General features: G+C 43.1%; 1 protein-coding gene across 5 annotated transcripts in view; it reads left to right on the forward strand.

Annotated features, from left to right (window-relative positions):
* SPECC1 (sperm antigen with calponin homology and coiled-coil domains 1) overlaps nt 1-17,443 on the forward strand; it is a 93,620-nt gene extending 76,177 nt beyond the window's left edge. For all 5 annotated transcript variants that reach the window (XM_051809639.1, XM_051809642.1, XM_051809640.1 and 2 more), the window contains 3 exons: nt 15,582-15,698; nt 16,341-16,400; nt 17,162-17,443. In XM_051809639.1, coding sequence (XP_051665599.1) covers nt 15,582-15,698; nt 16,341-16,400; nt 17,162-17,251 — 267 coding nt within the window. In that variant the 3' untranslated portion in view covers nt 17,252-17,443. The remainder of the gene's footprint in view (nt 1-15,581; nt 15,699-16,340; nt 16,401-17,161) is intronic.
* The last annotated feature ends 449 nt before the right edge of the window (nt 17,444-17,892 follow it).

Below are 17,892 nucleotides of genomic sequence, written 5' to 3' on the forward strand. Positions count from 1 at the left end.
AGAAGTGGCCAAGACTCTATCTCTACACTGACTCATGGATGGTGGCCAATGCTCTGTGGGGATGGCTGGAGCGATGGAAAAAGGCCAACTGGCAGCGCCAAGGGAAACCCATCTGGGCGGCGGAGATGTGGCGGGACATCGCTGGCCGGGTAGAGAAGCTGAGTGTGAAGGTCCGTCACGTAGACGCTCATGTAGGCAAGAAACGGGCTAATGAGGAGCATCATAACAACGAGCAGGCGGACCGAGCTGCCAGGATTAAAGTCTCTCAGGTAGATCTGGATTGGCAGCACAAAGGAGAATTATTTCTGGCTCGATGGGCCCATGACGCCTCCGGTCACCAGGGGAGAGATGCAACATACAGATGGGCTCGTGACCGAGGGGTGGACTTAACCAAGGACATTGTCTCACAGGTCATCCATGACTGTGAGACATGTGCTGCCATCAAGCAGGCCAAGCGGGTGAAGCCTCTATGGTATGGTGGACGGTGGTCAAAGTACAGGTATGGGGAAGCCTGGCAAGTTGACTACATCACACTCCCCAAAACCCGCCAAGGCAAGCACTACGTACTGACCATGGTAGAAGGAAGCACTGGATGGTTGGAGACATACCCCGTGCCTCATGCCACTGCCCGGAATACCATCCTGGGCCTTGAAAAACAAGTCCTGTGGCGACACGGCACCCCGGAGAGAATTGAGTCTGATAATGGGACCCATTTCAAGAATGGCCTTGTAGACACCTGGGCCAAAGAGCACGGCATTGAGTGGGTGTATCATATCCCCTACCATGCACCAGCTGCTGGAAAAGTTGAGCGGTGCAACGGACTGCTGAAAACCACTCTGAAGGCACTGTGTGGGGAGACTCTCAAACACTGGGAGCTGCATTTAGCAAAGGCCACCTGGTTGGTCAACACCCGAGGTTCCATCAATCGAGCTGGCCCTGCCCAATCAGAACTTTTGCATACTGTAGATGGAGATAAAGTCCCCGTGGTACATATGAGAGGAATGTTAGGGAAGACTGTTTGGATTAGTCCCACCTCAAGCAAAGGCAAACCCATCCGAGGGATTGTTTTTGCTCAGGGACCTGGTTCCACGTGGTGGGTAATGCAAAAAGATGGGGAGACACGTTGTGTACCACAAGGGGACCTAATTTTGAGTGAGAATGGTCTGTAATGTTTCATTGTATATATATAGATAGATAGATAGATAGATAGATGTATATAGTTTTAAAGGGATATAGTTTTTAAAGAGGGTTAATTTGGGCATGACATGGATGGCATAGAATAAGGGGTGGATAATGTCCTAGTTAGGACAGCTGAGATCAGTTCATCATGGTGGGTGTAACCCAAAACTGTATTCTATAGCCTTCCATGTCATTTCCCAGAAACTAGACTATTGTTGTCAATAGACTATTCGCACCCTCTGCCCATAGAGCATGGTGGGTGTAACCCAAAACTGTATTCTATAGCATTCCATGTCATTTCCCAGAAACTAGACTATTGTTGTCAATAGACTATTCGCACCCTCTACCCATAGAGCCTGACTCCTCAGGCTATAAACTAGGTGTTAAGAGGCCTGTGAGATAGAAGGATGTTTCTGTCCTCACACCCTTTGTGAACTCCCCGCCCTGAGGGGAGTACCAAGCATTCCTGCCTGAACTGGAGGATATATAATCTTGGAGTTTTGGAACATTTTTTCAACCCACTCGTGGGATCCAGAGGACGGCTGCATCTCATCGCTCTCAACCAGACTTAGACCACCACTGGACTGCGATCACCAGTTCTGGCCAGACTGCAGCAGCTCTCCCACCAGCAGGTTCTTCCCCTCTCCCTTTACTTTGGACTCAAACAGGGCCCAAGGAACACCACTTTGTTCAGGCCCCAGGGTACTGGGTTATACATTTGGGTTTTTGTGGGTTGAGACCAATTGTTTGTTTGTATTATTGTACTTACTGTATTATTTTAATAAATTGTTATTCTGACTTATAATCTCTCCTTTGAGTTGGGTTCATTCCCCCTGCTGGTTAACTTTTAAACCAGCACATCAATACACTACCGTGTGAGTTTTTATTTTGGTCCTTTTTCTGCAAAACCAAAGAAATATTTCATTGTGTGGCCTTGACCAAGTGAAGTTTGCAGCTTGATTTTACAAAGCAAGTTTTGACTGCTTGAGACTGTCTCATTTCTTTGCAGAGTGATTTTCACAGGGATAATCATTTGTCCAGGTCTTGGATGGCCATTGCTGTGTTCTCTGGCCAGTGCTGGTGTGCAGTTAAATTAGGCCTTTGATTCTGCAAAGAAGGCAATTACAGACAATATTCCATGCTGGGTGTGCAGGATAGTCCTGGTTTGATATAGTGTTGGGATTTTTCTTTCTTAAGAATAATATTGTTTGTTACTTGGAGCAGAAGACAAAAGCAGTTTTCACCACATGATATGCACCCTGGAGCAAGTCTTTAATAAAAGCAGAGTCCATCTTTTAAAGTAAATAATAAAATATATTTTTCTTCACAACCAAACCTTTATGAAGCATTAGCTGCAGGGTGCAGGAGTTTGGGAGAAAAGACAGTAGCTGTCCCTTTTAGTAAACTGGTCTATGTGAAAGTTTCAGTCATTTCTTAGCACTGTTTTGTTCATCTGATTTGCAGCAAGGTTTCACAGAAGGACAAGGATCAGAGAAAGTTCCTGACTTCAGACACACCTTAGAAAGAATAAAGCCAGGATTAGTGTTTAGCCTAAAAGGCTACAGTGCTGTCCCCTGAAATTGTATGTTCTGTGCTGTGTTGATTTTATATCCCATCTACTACATTTCTCCTGGTCTTGGATATGAAGGTGTGAGGGAACATTCCCATCCAATCCTCAGAAAACAATTAATGAAATACAGCCTTTCCAAGTCTAACTTCTGTTAAGCAAACCCATCTCCTGAGTAAGACTTTCTCCTAGTAGTTTTTCCCTTTTCTGTTTGAAATGGCACATATGATGAGCTCCCTTCACTCTCCTAAATCAGTTTAACTCTGATGAGTTCACTGTTAGAAGTGTTCTCTGAGCGTCAGCCTGTATGTTTCTTTCTCTGATTTACACTCAAGTTGGACTAATTGTATTGCTTTTAGAAATTACATGGCTTTGAAAATAGAGAGGCCTGTCTCGATTCTGTAGGTACAAACCTGGCACCAAGAGTGACAAGTATTTCCTCAGGGATAGAATAAAACAGAGTTGTGCTTTCCTGTGCAGAACCCACGCAGTGGAGCTCCCTGTGCCTGGGATAGCAGGCCACCCAGGAGGGATGCAAGGCAATCTGGGTCTATTTGTTTTTCCTCAAGTATCAGTCTCTGGAGGAAAGTGTGTCCATGCTTTGGAGGAGGGTGGAAGTCTTTGCTTCTTAGATGGCTGCTGGAGTGTTGTTGCTACGTGACTGTCCAGCTGATGTTTCAGAAAAAGCTTTGTCGTTTTGGTTCCTGCTCTGGTGATGCTCTTGTTCTGTTCGTGGCTGTTCTCTGTTGTGGGTTTTCAGCAGTGTTTGAGAACAAGCAGGTGGAGCCCTGACAAACTCTGTGTAATCCAGGAGGGTCTGAGCAGTTCAGATTGTGATGTGATGGGGGCCTTATTACCCAGAGTGTAGGTGTAAGATCTCAGGACAGAAATTAAAGTCAGATGAACCAAAGGACAGTCACAGTATTGATTTAGGGTGAGAGTTTTCCCTCTCTGCCTTCACTGCTTCCTTTAGAGGCATTCTCTCTTGGACATTCTTCCTCAGATTCTCATTCCCATTGCACTCTTTGCAGTGCATTCACTAACTCCTCTTGAACTTGCCTTTCCCAGACCCTTGCACTCTCACAGTAAGGCTGATGTTAAGCTCCACAGGGAGTTTTTATCATTCTTGAGTACAAGAACTGGAATGGAGTAAAGAACGTCATCCTCCTTCCTGCCTCAGCCACTGCAAGGGTGGGAATGAGGTAATGGACTCCACGGAGCAGAACCCTGGTGACGTGCATGACTTCTTTTCCATAGATAATATCCGTGTCTGTGAGGCATCATCTGTGCAAATTCCAGGATAATCTGTCATTTAGTTTCTAACTTGAAGCCCAGAAACACAGAGAACTTTGGATGCAAACTGTTTTCAGCCCTGTCACAGTAGAATGAGAGAATAAAAATAAAAAGCTGCTTGGCTGCCTAACTTCTGTTTTCAGTGGCAAAATGTGTGATAACAGTTCCCCATCTGAGCTGGGGAGAAAGAGGGAGATTCCTTTCTGTTTAAATGATGATTTCATTAAACAGTATGAGCAAAGTGGATTAAAATAACTGATACTCTCAGTAGCAGCTACTCCCCATGTCCCAGATTCCCTGAGGAAAGTTGGATTAGTGACCTGGGAAGGTATCTGGGGATAAAACCTAGAGATCAGTACACAAGACTGCACTTCTTAAATGCTTTAATCCATACAAAACTTATACTATAGATAGAAATTGGCATCCTGCTCCTGGCATATATCACAGAATCATTTAGTTTGGAAAAGATCTTTAGGATTGAATCCAACCATAAACTATCCTTGCATGGACTACAGTGGGAACATTCCCTGGCTTTGAACTTCAGTGTGTTCCCCAGGAGGCAATCTCATAAAACAAAACAGGGACACTGGGGGGAGTTGAGAGAAGTGCAGCACAAATTAGTAGTGGCCTGGAGGCTTTTGTTTGTTTTTTAAAGAAAGAAATTGTATGAGTTTACAGTAACTGAGGGGAAACATGAAAGCATCTATGTTTCTGTTGTCTGCTCTCTCAGTTCTAAGATCCCTATTTAAACAGTGATTTGATATCAAAAAGAGATGAGCACTAAGGGGAGAGAGTATTTAGAACATGAAAACAGAATCACTAGAAGGAAAATAAAGTGGAAGTTCAGTTTAATGACTACGGGGAAAGAATATGAAAGTGGAATTGCATAAACTGTGGCATGATTGGTCATATTATTTCAATGGTTATGTTTTGATGCATAGATGAATGTTATCTGGCATTTTGGCCATTGATTCTGAATAACTAAGCAGGGGAGGTGCTAGAAAGTCTCAGCAGTAAGAAGAATTGCAGTGAGATCAGGCTTTGGGCTCAGTGTCTTTATGCAAAACGTGCTCATGGAAAATTTCCAGCTCAAAAAAACTAACCTTAATGTAATGTATGGTTCTCTATAAGAATTGTGCACTGGCACAGGATCTCTTTTGCCAGGCATACACAGACTGTTCCTTCTGCCTTTCTGAATTCGTTGACATCATGGTGTATAATGCAGGGGGCTGAGGTGACCAGACGTGAGAACTGCTTTTGTGGCTCTGAAACTCATTTACCACGAGTCCTTTGAACCACAAAGCCTGCTGAGAGGAAGCTATTTCTGTTAAAATAGCTTTTTCTCTGTTGTCTTGCGGGTTTTTTTTCATCTATTTAAAAAGATGCTGCATCGCAGCAGCAGTGTGAAGTAGAAATTGGGTGCCTCTTTTCTAACAGTCTCTGCTCCTACAAGTTGTAACTCCTGGAAGCTGCTGAGAGTCATTCTTGTTGCATTATCACCTTCCATAATCATCATTAGTGACTGTGGTGTTATTTAAGTGCCCTGATTCTGTTTGCTCTCTGTGGAGACCATTTGTCAAGGGGCCAAACCTCTCTAGATTAAGTCTATTGCTACCCACAGATGTATTGTGAAAGCACAGAACTTCAAGAGGCACTTAACCCATGATCATTAGAATTGAGGATTATTGTTTCTGCCACACATACTCTCTCCAGAGAGGAGAGGGAAATTGCTACCATGTTAATGAATATGGTTTGCTTAAAAGAACTGTTTTCCTGTTCTTTGCAACCACTACACACCCATCCTGTGCAAAGAGAACCTGAAACTGGCTCTTTTCACTAATGCATAATTGTGGTGATTCTTTTTATCCAAGTTATGTTTGGTTTAACAAGTCCCATTTGGGATCCACTTGTTGAAGAACTACCATCTCTTACAACAAAGCTGTCTGTGTGGTTGTCCTAAGTAGAAGAATGCCAAATAGGAGGAGATGAGGAATGTTCTAGAACTGACAAAGGGAAATGGCAGCTATACCTCTGGAGATGTTTATGTTTCATATATTCTTGACCTGTGCATTCAAGCCAGTGCATTACATCACCTCCCTGACTGTGGCAGTGTCAGTACACCAGCTTAAGGCTAAAGGCAGTTCTTCATCGAGCAAAGATGCAAAAGGAGAGAAAAATGAAGCTGTTGCAGTATTTGCTGTTTATCAAGTAATTATAGCAAGAGACTGGTCAACTAGTGATTTGGCAGTGGATAAAATATAAAGCTCTTTATCCTTTTGTGTTCAGTTTAAACTCAGACTAATACTAGCTTTTTGTTTATGAATTTGTGGCTTGCTTTCTCTCACGGGAATTCACATTCCTTTTCTTTTTCTGCTGGACAGTATTTCCTCCATAACCTCCTTGTTCTCAAGCTCTATTCCATGTCGTTATCCGCTTGCTTTTCCTGATACTTTTTTGACTGGTTTGCTGGCTGGATGAGATCCAGGACAGATTAAGTGTGACTCAAAGATGTTTAGGTGCAGATAGCTGGGGATGGGGAGGCAGTGTATTCCCTTTGGTCAGGTGGTCATGGATACAGTGCATTCTCCTTAGGGAGGTGGACTCTGCCCGGACAGACAGGCAGGATGACTATTTTTTGACTGCTGATGCATCAAGCAGTTGTTTTCCTGGGGCTGCACTTTGTGAGGACCTGCTTTATAGAACATTCAAGAACTCCTTCATGGCCAGTTGTACCTTAACATGTCCCTCTCTGAAGGTTTCTTCCTTATTCTGGAAACTAAGGGTTATATTTAGAAACAAGAAGTCAGTTTTACTTCCTTGTACGTCATCAGTGTGAGTAGTTGACATTAACTGTCTACTTAAGCATTAATCTTTTTTTTAAGTGTCAGCTGAGCACTTTGACTCAATCTGCACTTGAGTTATGCACCATCTTGGACCACAGAGAGCGAACAGAGCTGTGTAAATAATATATATATATTAAAAAAAATTATGTATCTATATATGTATACAAATAAATGCTACCACAGTCCTCAGGGTTGGTGCTCAAGCAGGCAATTCTAGTAAAGCTGATTCTTTACCAGAATTAGAGCTGAATGGCACAAAACCCAGGATCAACCCTCTGAACCTGGGCAGAATATAATTCCTGGGACTTGGCTCGTTCAGACACTTCCTTTGACACCAATATAATGGAGCTTAGTTTGAAATCCTTGGGGATCTCAGCACAGCTATGCACTGTCCTAAAGAAATACAGAAAAGAACCTACTTGTTTCTTAATCACCAGATGTGCACTTGGGTACAGGAGTGATTCTCTTACCCTTTTTTATGTTGCTGTTTGTGTTTGTGTAACCTAAAACTGTTTCAGGACGTTTCCAAATCGAATCAGTCTCTCTCTCAGGTTTCTATCTAAACTAACCAGATTTCTATCTAATGTCCCCTCTGCCACACCAACCCGTGTGCTGGGATCAGCCAGAACCTGCTGAGCCAGCAGGAAAAAGCCCTGACTCACCAGGAACTCGAGGAGGTTCAGCTCTGGCACAACAGCACGTCCCCTGAAGTGCCGGTGCCAGCGTAGCCCTTGTGCTCGTGTTTCCTGAGAACTCTGGGTCTCCTCAGCACTTGTTGCATTTTGACATTTAGAAGTAGGATATATGAGCAATGGGTTTTTCTCAGGAAGTTATATTAGCATATTCTGTGAGTTTCTGAGAAATGGGTGAAATTTCTGACTTGTCTCTGTGTTTCTCTGATCTTTGACGAAGAGGACTTTTCCTAAGAAAACAATGAACTCCTTTCAGAGTTTTGGTAATAACTGTTGAGATAGGAGAGTTTATGCAGTGTTTTAATAAAAATTGACAGTACATTGGTCAGGAATTTTGCTCCCAAGTCTGCTGTGGACCATCTTTGTGACCTTGGTAGTCTTACATTATAACATTGCATTGATTTCCCCAGCGGTCAAAATATAGATCACAGAATCATGTAATTGGATTATGATAAGTTTATTAATATTTAGAAAGATGCTCTGATAAAAAGGCCAATCTGGAGAATGTTTTAATTCATGAAAATACAGGCTGAAAATGTCAAGGTATTCCCAATTTATTTTTCCAGAATAAATGTTTTCTTTTCCTAAGTAAAAATACTTACAGCTGAATGTGTACGTGCAATTTCTCTGTATGTCCGAGCTGGACCCAGGGCTTGGGTCTGGAAAATAAATGCAGCAGCCAAATCATGGCATTTTGGGAATAATCAGGATGATTACCAGTGTGCTGGCCCCGTTCTCAGTGATGCCAGTGCCTAAACGTGCTTCTCCTGTGTAGCCAAATAACTTGAGCCAATCTTTTTTCACATAAAGGGCTTTATCCTGTAAACAAATACAAGTCTCTTGATTGGAGGGATAAAATAGACGCCCATGCAGCTCTCTCATGCATAACTTTCTATCCTGCTGGGTAATTTTAAAAATAGCATTTGCATTCTATCCATCCCAAAGTCCAAGACGCTTTCCTTGTGTTGCCTGGATGCACTGACAACCCGTGAAAACCCTGAATTGATTGGGCACCACCTGGAACAGCTCCAACCTGGGAGTTTAACTGGGAGACAGCTGAGCCCTGCAGCCTGGTCCATTCATAACCTTTGGTTTTGGGACCTCTTCCCCACCTTGTTTCCATCCTTTACCGTGAGCCTGCTGCAGCCTGTCCCTCCACCCAGGAATTCCAGGACATGCCTAATCTCTGAACTCTCAATACAGATAATTAGAAAGAGCTGTGGGAGCAGCCAGTGTGGTCATTAGCAATTCTGCACCAGGGCTCCAGGCAGGAAGTAGCTGTGCTGCTGTCTTGGACACAGAGTGGAGCTAATTCCTCCCCCTCTCTCCCTCCCCCCTTCCCCAGAGTATCTGTGTGGTCCTTGGAGCTGTGCTGCTGCATCCTGCAGCCTTGGGGATGAGGGGACACAGCCCAGCCTGTTTCCCTGTGGCACTCACCAGTGGTGTCATTTACAGGAGTGGCTGAGAAAGCTGATGGAAGTGTTAGTTGTGTGGCAAGCAGGGAGTTGGCTTTCAGCAAGTGAGCGTTGAACAAGGGTGATTTAGACTGAAGAGAAGTGCAGAGCAAAAGTAAGGACTCACCAGTATCTAATGGGATTACTACAATAGGGAGAATTTGTTAGTCCCTGGTCTTGCTGGGTAATCCACTTCTGCCTCTCCAGGCAGAGCTAACACTTACTTTGCCCTCTCATGCAATATGACAGTGGTTTAAATTACAGAAGTACCAGTCACACTTGATAAATATCTTTTGTCGCCATTACCTCATCTCTGAAATGACCCAGAGGCATTGACAAAATTGCTTCTGTTTAGACCAGCTCTTACTTGACCCTGTGTGTTTGTGTAACAAACAACCAGCTCCTGCTAAACTCAGCTTTATACATTTTCTCCCTCTCTTGTGCAAAGCAATATAAACTAAGATCCAGAATAAGGAATATGTAACTTCACCAGCCTTTAGTGAGACCTTTGAAGTTGGTGACTTTTAGTAATGAGGATGTCGTCATGGGGTTATTTGCACTCAAAACAACTCTTATTATTTGCTAGGAAACCTTCAGATATGTTCACTGTGTGTTATGTGCACTGTGCCAGCAGCTGCTCTCAACCCTTGTTCACCAGAATGTGTTTTCTTTATAAGAAGTCAGTTTTTATATATTGAAATGTAAATAGAACCTGAAGAACATGACCAAAAATCTAGTGACATGTTTGCCAGTCCACACACAGTCCTGGGAGCAATAGACCTGAAGGGCAAAAATAGGGGCTGTTTGGCTCATTTAAGGGAGGTTACTCGTGTAGGGTTGCAGGGATGGCTTCAGTGTCAGGAGTAACTCACCTTGCAGGCAGAGGAAATGGGAGGGTACATAATTACTTTATCACCAGTACCTTAAATGTCTCCCACTTCCTACTACTTTCATTTTTTATTCTTGTGAAAACTTCATTTCGGCACTACCCCTCTTCTGTAATCAAAATACCAGAACTAAGCTGCCTTGTAGAGGTCCTGGACCTCCTCAATACCTCATGAAGCTGAACTGGAAGACTGCACAGTTCATTTGAGAATGGCTTTACAATTTACTCTGAATGATGTCTCTGGGACAACTCCTGTTCAGATGAGCTTGTTTTGAGCACAGAACTTTAGGGAGCATCATTCCACCTATTGTTACCTCTGCCTCAACTAGGAAAAGTAATAAAGAAAATTGGACCTGCCTGACTTTTTGGTATCTTCTCTAGCTTTTGAGACAAAAATAGTTGGGAGCTGAAAAATCTTTGTGTAAGATGCATGATAATAACCTTGTTAAATTTTCTCTTTTTAAGTGTCCCCACTCCAGGTGACTACTGTAGCAAATCCATGGTGGATGCTTTTGCAAAAAAATATAGCCGTAAACCCTGTAATGTCTTGTCTTTGCTAAAAGGCTCATTTATTCACACTTACTGAAGCAAATGTTAAATGGTAAACCCGAGGCAACACTTGTGGCAGCACTGGAACAAACAGAACCCAGGAATGATGAGAAGTAGGGATCCTTTATAAAAAGTAAATGAGAGAACTTTTAAAGAGCTAGCACCAGTTTCCTGTCAGCTCACAGTGCTGTTATTACCTGATTTAACAGCATCTTCACAGAGCATTTCGTTATCTGAGCTCTGTTGCTCCATACATGTCACCAGCAATAGATGCTTGGCTGACTGACATGCTGGGAGAAGCATTGGAAATACGGATTATGGGACTGAAACTTGTTGTTTCTAAGAAAGGTTAAAACAATTCTTATGGAGACTGCAGTTGCCTGCACCATTTGAACCAGGGATATTAATACAGCCTGGAGGATAGAAGGTCATTTGGCTTCCTTCCCAGTCTTGGCTACCCACTTAATCTCTATACAATACACAGTGTTGCTGTTCCTGAAGTTATTCTGGATTTTATTTTTTTTTTTATCAAAAGGCATTACTTTATTATGTGTTCCACTTAGCAGAAAAAGATTTGTAAGAGAATTCAGAAAGGTTCCTGGTAGTAGATTGACTAAATGTGATATGTAAATCACTTCAGACTTGCAGCTACCCACTGAAAATAGCTGTGTGCAATTGTCCAAGTCATCTGGGTGCACCCTGTAATTACAGAAGAATCCAGGCAGCCTTTAATTTCAGGTATTTATGCCTTTCATCCGTGTTAACTGGACCTGACCACATTTCTCATTCACCCCTATTTCCAGTAGATTGCCCAAATGTTTCATATCTTTGCTGGAGCATTTCAGATGAACTGGAGTGTTTTGTTTGCTCAGAAGATTGGTCATGCTAAAAGGAGCTATTCTTCACTCATGTTACTTCTTAGGAAGTGTTTAGAACTTGCCTGGTCAGAGCCTGAAGTTTGTACACTTCCTTTGATAGAACTTTTTTGTCTGAGTCCTACTGACATGGCCCCAACCAATTAGGATGTAATAAATCAAATTAGATTGGCAGTTTCATGCAGCTGTTGTTAAAGATGGGCAGGTTTAGGTCATCTTTGGAGGTTGCCTTTGCAAGTGCCTTGATCCATTTTACATTAGAAAGGTCAGGGTTCAGATGTGCAGAGATGTGGCTCACGAAAAGGAGGTTCCTGTTCAGACATGTGTGTTTAAATATAACCAGGTAAAAACACTGAGCTGTTCAAGACTTGGCCTGTGAGGAGATGTGGGTCTGGGTAGGGATGAGCTGGAAGGACAGCAGAAAGCTGAGCCTCCTAAGGGGGAGCTGCTGTTAAAAACAAGGCTTTGACTTGTCCAGTATATTTATTTTAACCTGTTCTGTTTTCAGTATTTAAGTTTATATTCTGTATGGGCTGAACCTCTGAACCTCTGTATGGGCTGAACATGGCACTCTGGCATGTTCCTGGTGTTCCATTCCATCCCCATGACTTGGTAGAGGCAGGAGGGTATGTCCAACACTGAGGGGAGGGTGGGAAAAGTGATGCTCAGGTCGTATTTACTGCAGGCTTCCTTCCACAGAGTTCCAGGCTATCTTCGAGCTGATTCATGTCTATAATTGATAATTCTGGGTCCTAGAGAGAAGATTCTGACTCAGAGAGCCACTGCTGTGGGCACAGTGATATCTGCACAGTGGGAATATCTTGTATCAGTATTTTAACATGCTCAGCCTGTAAGGAAGAGCATGTGATGTCATTGTTGCTTTTTACTTGGAGTCAAAAATCCAGTGAAACCTAATGGGGTGGTGTTTTTTCAGATAAACGAGAAGTTGTTTTTAGTGAGAACAGATCAGACAGGTTTCCCTGTGTGTCTTTCCTGTGGCTCTCAGAGGTCTCTGTTATCTGCAAGCAAAGGTCACATTCCCAGGGCAGGGGGCTGAGTTTAATCACTTGCAGGTGTTTAGTGTCTTTTAGACTTGGCCTGCCACTATATCATAGATAATACATTTGCTCTCTAAATAACATTGCCTGGATTTTTTTTTTTAATTTTGCCTAATGTCAGGTACTTTAATGTTCATAGAAACAAACCATACTGGGTACTTTGGTACTTTGGTAGCTGTGCTTCCAGATCCCAGTCTCTTATTATTCCCAGTGTATGTGTAGTAGCTCACTGATGAGCTTTCATTTGAAGAGAATGAACTATTTTCACTGACAAGTGGCACTGCAGGTGTCTTTAGCAGTGTGGATCCCCTGATGTTGTGCTGAAGACCTTGGGGTGCCACCGACCACGAGATGTACTGGGACAATGCGATGCCAAATTTTTCATGCTAAAGCTCAGTTTGATCTGCACTCCCTACTTCACTTTCATATTTCTCCTTATGCTCATTCTGCATCTTCTTCCTAAATGATGCCATCCTTTCCAGATTAACTTCCAGGGGTCTCATGAGAAGCCACGTGCAGTTTTTCAGACCTTAGGGTGGGGGTTCTGCTGTAAACACACTGGGAGACAGAAATCACCAAGCTCTCCATGCTGAATTTGGGACTGTACATTGTCAGCATCAACACAAATAGCTCCCAGATATTCATGGGCTGTGTGTTGAGGAGCAGAGAGGTGGGGCAGAAAGACTGAGACGGGTTATGCTGCCAAAACAATCAAGAGAAGTGAATAGTTTCCGAGGTGTTCATTCCCTAAATTGTTTTCCTTTTTTTATTTTTTTTTTTTCAAATGGCTTCAGGGGAGCCAGAGATCTTCCGAGAAATCAGAGTTGTCTCTGTTTTGACTTAATTCCTCTTGGTGTGGTGTAGTGGAGGAGGTATTACAAATAAAGCTGCAGTGTAGCAAAACACAGATCACTTTCCATTTACCATGACCTTATATCCCAAATTCAAAACTAGTTAACACAGAAGCCAAGATGAAATGCCACAGAGGGGTTATGCCATGTATGAAGTGGAAATGCCTTTGTTTGGAGGAAAATAACCAACATTCATTGATGCTTGTTTGTTGGAGGTAAAAATGGAGCTAAGTGGTTTTGAGTATGTCTAAGTGTTTGCTTGTGCACTATTAACTGAACAGTTGAGCTGAATCTTTGAACATTCATTTTGGGTTTTCATAGAGGACAAAAATTCAGATTTTAGTTGGTTTTCTCTGTTGGTCAGGGCATACCACTTTGCAGTAGATTTCATCTGTGGTTTAAATCTGGTCAGCAGAACCCCATCCTTGAACTTTTGCTTGTTTGTAAGACTTGGATCCAAGAGTTACTGAAGCTGACTGGCTGGACAATGCTGTTGGGGATGTGAAGATTTTTGAACTTATTTCGGATTGTTGTAGACATTAGTGCTGTAGATATTGGTAGATGGGAGGAGAACATTTTTAATTATAGCTAGAACTACAAAGACAAGTAAAATTATCAAACTGATGCTGGGATAGTGAAATACTGTAGGAAGGAGCAGTTTGGGATCTCACGTGTCTCATAATAGCATCATGAAAACAAGGATAGATAAAATGTTCCCACACAAACAAGACTTGCCTTTTTGTCTAGTCCTGTTGCTCAGCTAAGGCTTTGTTTGTTCCTGTTTCCATGGCCTTTGGCAGAGGGGAGGAACGACCTCCATTTTCCATTTCTATCATACAATATAAAATGAGAATATTGGCATTTGATGATAGGCTATTTGCTGATAAAACATACTGGCCTCAATAAAAACACTTCTATAACTTGGCAGTGAGTCCTTTCCCACTAACTGCTGATTGATAAATAGAAAGGAACTTGTTTGTCTGCAACTTCAAGAAAGCAGAGTAATCCAGCTTCTGCCAATTCCACAGACACAAACTTTGGGCTTCCACGGTGTGACTTTATGGAACAGGCAAAGCCCAGGCAGCTTTCAGAGCAAAATCATTTTTTTCTTATGATGGTGTTCAGCCAGTGCCTCATTTTTCTTTAATCTCCACTGACAGATGTTAGTAGGGCCCAGCACAATGTGGTGGCTGGTGCAGTGTGGTGGTGTTGGCTGCTTTCTGAGCCCATTAGGTTTGTGGATTTATTACAGCCAGATATTCCAACCTGAAATACTCTGTACTGCTTCAGTTTGAGTCATGTTTGGTTATGGACATTTATTAGTAATTTGGAATCCTGTCTGACTGGACAAAGTCCAGGTTGGACAACTAATCATCATAAGCAAAGAGCACATGCTAAAATAATTCCTGTCTGGGTTTTCTTGTGTCTGCATTAGCTGTTGTATGAGAGATGCAGTGAAAGCCTTGCCTTTTGGGGAATCTTGAGAGAAACCACAAACTAGCTAAAGAAAAGGGAAGTGGCAGGTTGCCTGATGTGAGGTTCAGCACACAGGATGATGTGGCTGGTGAGAACGATTGGGGGGTGGCTCCACACCTGCCGTGGTGTGAGAGATGGGGCGGTTCCGTCGTGCCCTGGAGCCTCCCCACTCCAGCAGTTGTATCACTTAGTTCACTGTTTTGTTTTTAGCTGGTATTTGGAACCACAGCTGCTGCTACAGCAGCAAAACTTAGCCCTGAGAATTCCTTAGTGTGCTGGTATGGCCAGTCAGTGCCCACAGGAGCATTGGAAAGGTCACCTTGTTCACAGGAGCAGAACTGGGCCACCAGCCTGATTTAAGTACAGCTCTGCCTCTTGAGAGAGTCCCTGTGAAGAACCCCGAGTGCACTCTGTACCCCCAGAAGTCTCTGTTTCTTAAAGGGGTTCTCTACAGATGGGCTGACTTTAAAATAGCATTTTCTGTTTCACTGTAATCCACGTTCTGGAGTTCAGCTGTCACGAGCAGGGAAACTGGGCTTCCTCTGTGCACCCTTGGAGTGAGTTATGTGCCCAGCAAAGAACAGTCCCACTGTCCAGCAACAAGGGGAAGGAAGATTTTTTTTACCATTTAAACTCACAACTGTATTAAGACTATTCCAGATGTTTCTTTTTCACCTCCCTCCTTTTGGAGCTGGCGGCGGTGGGAGTGTCACTACAGATTTTCCTAGCTCAGCTCTGGGGTTTAGCTCAACTTTGGGGTTTTTGTTCCATGACTGCATAAAATCTATGGTTTGGAGATTTTTTTTGTGTGTGTGTTGTGTAGCACTGTTCAGGGATGGTTCATGTTTTGTCTTACAGAATATTGATATTACCAACTTCAGCAGCAGCTGGAGCGATGGGCTGGCCTTCTGTGCTCTCCTGCACACCTATTTGCCTGCACATATTCCTTACCAGGAGCTCAACAGCCAGGACAAGGTAAGTTGTGTTGTACCTGCTCCTACAGCATTTGCAGAACTCACAGTGAATGGAATGGATGAACAGGGGAAGGAAACCAACAGTGAGTTCCCAGAGGGAAATGCAGGGACTGCTGGATAAAGAGTCAGTGACAGGTTGGCTGAATCCAGTAAGTGCTGTGGGCAGCATCCCTTTTGGAAGGCTAAAGCATTCCTGGACTCCTGAGGCAGCAGCACACATCACACATGCTGGATTACACTAGTCTGGATCCTCACAAAGGGGGGGAATCTGGATTTACCTCAGACAGTACCTATTACAACAAAAACTATACTATATAAAGGAATGCCTTACATTAGTTAACACCTGCAGAGACCTGTCACTCATAATAAAGACAGAAGCTCAGTGGGTTTTTTTTCCAAGTTATCAGTTCCACAAGAACCTTTCTGTAAGAAACAGAGGGCTGTAGCTTGGGCAAAGTAGATGAGCTATTCGAAGACAAAGAACTTGTGAGTGTACCTTAGTAATCTGTGTGCAAGTGTGGAATCCAGTGGTTTACAGTTTTCAAATATACCTGCTCATTTAAACTTACTGATTACCCAGATGCAAGGAAGGGTTCAGGAATCATACCTTGGTGTTAATCCTTTTGAACTTTTATTTTTACAGAAGAGAAATCTGCTGTTAGCATTTCAAGCTGCTGAAAGTGTGGGCATCAAACCCAGTCTGGTGAGTGACCTTCTTTTAGCAAGGGAGGATTTGCTTCATACACTGTTCCAGTGCCTTTGTTGCCATGTGGCCAGTCTGTGATCTTGCTCTGAAAGTGTTCACATAGTGCTGGGGAAGGCTGTACCATCATCTGAAAGCTCATAGTGCTAGGAAAACTTCCAGACAGAACATGAAGAATCACAGAATTAATATAATTTGAAGGAGCTTACGAAGGTCATCTAGTATTGAAAAGAGGATATTGATTATCTCCTCTGGGATGCCAACTCCAGATTATTCATATTTTCATGGACAAAGACTTGCCTGTTAGAGCATTTTGTTTCCTTTTGGTTTTGTGTTTGAAGAAACAGAAAGATAATTCACTTTCTAAACTGTTCAAAAAGCCTTTTCCAAAATCAACAATATGACAAGGGCGAGAGAAGTTTAATATGAAGGGAAAAATATTATGGGGTTCATGAGCTAAATACAGAAGCAGAGACATGCAAAGAAGCAGCAACTTAAATGAAGTTATAAATGAAGTTGTAAGTGAGGTTATATAGAGGATTGGTCTTTGCAGGTGGAAGAAATCTTTTCAGCCTGTAGGCTGTGTGTGGCTGTTTAACCAGTTTGTTTACGAGTTTCAGAATTGCACTTGGCCAGTAGATCACTCCAGTGTGTGTGGCTTTAGGGAGCTCTGGGGTGGAAGCAGAAGTGTTCAGTGGCCTCAGCTCCTCAGGGAACCCTGGTGGTGCTGGTCTGAGCTCTGCCCTGTGTGTCCTGTGCAGGAGCTCAGCGAGATGATGTACACGGACCGGCCGGACTGGCAGAGCGTGATGCAGTACGTCGCCCAGATTTACAAGTACTTCGAGACCTGAGGTGCAGAGCAAGAGCTGGACAGAAGTGGGGAAGAGAACAAAGAATGCTACAGATGCACTCGATCACTTTAAAAACCCGCTTGCTCCTCTTCCACAACCAACTGAAGCTCTTAGTTGGAAAGAAAGCTCTTCCGTAACTTTGATTACATCTGGGACTGCAACCAAATAAATACCTGTTGTCCATCTTTACAAGCCAAATTCATCTGTAATTTTATTCCCACGTGGAAATCACAGAGCATTTCCGAGCACACGTGGGATATTCCTGGAGATTCCCTTGGGCTAACAATGTTTGCCTCGACAGGAGACCTGCTACAGAATGAAGTTCTAAGTCAATGTGTACTATGCTGGCACTCAAGGGAGGCTGGGAGATTAATATTAATATTAATACAAAAGCTCACAGAAATGCTCTTCTTGCCAAAACATGCTTAACTCATCCCAAATACATGTTGTTTTCTTGCCTCTATGTATTTTCTAGAAGACCATGACAGATGCACTAAGTGTGTAGAACCTTAGCCTGAGTTACTCACACACCTCACCCAGTAACTGCACTAGTTTGCTCCTCACAGCGTAATCAGCAGGACAATAACAGGACCATTTGTGACCCTCTGTTCCATCACCAGTTAGTGAAAGAACTCTAGAAG

This window comes from Manacus candei, unplaced genomic scaffold (genome assembly GCF_025592945.1).
Source record: "Manacus candei isolate 608988 ecotype Guabito, Panama unplaced genomic scaffold, ASM2559294v1 h1tg000076l, whole genome shotgun sequence".
Lineage (NCBI taxonomy): Eukaryota > Metazoa > Chordata > Aves > Passeriformes > Pipridae > Manacus > Manacus candei.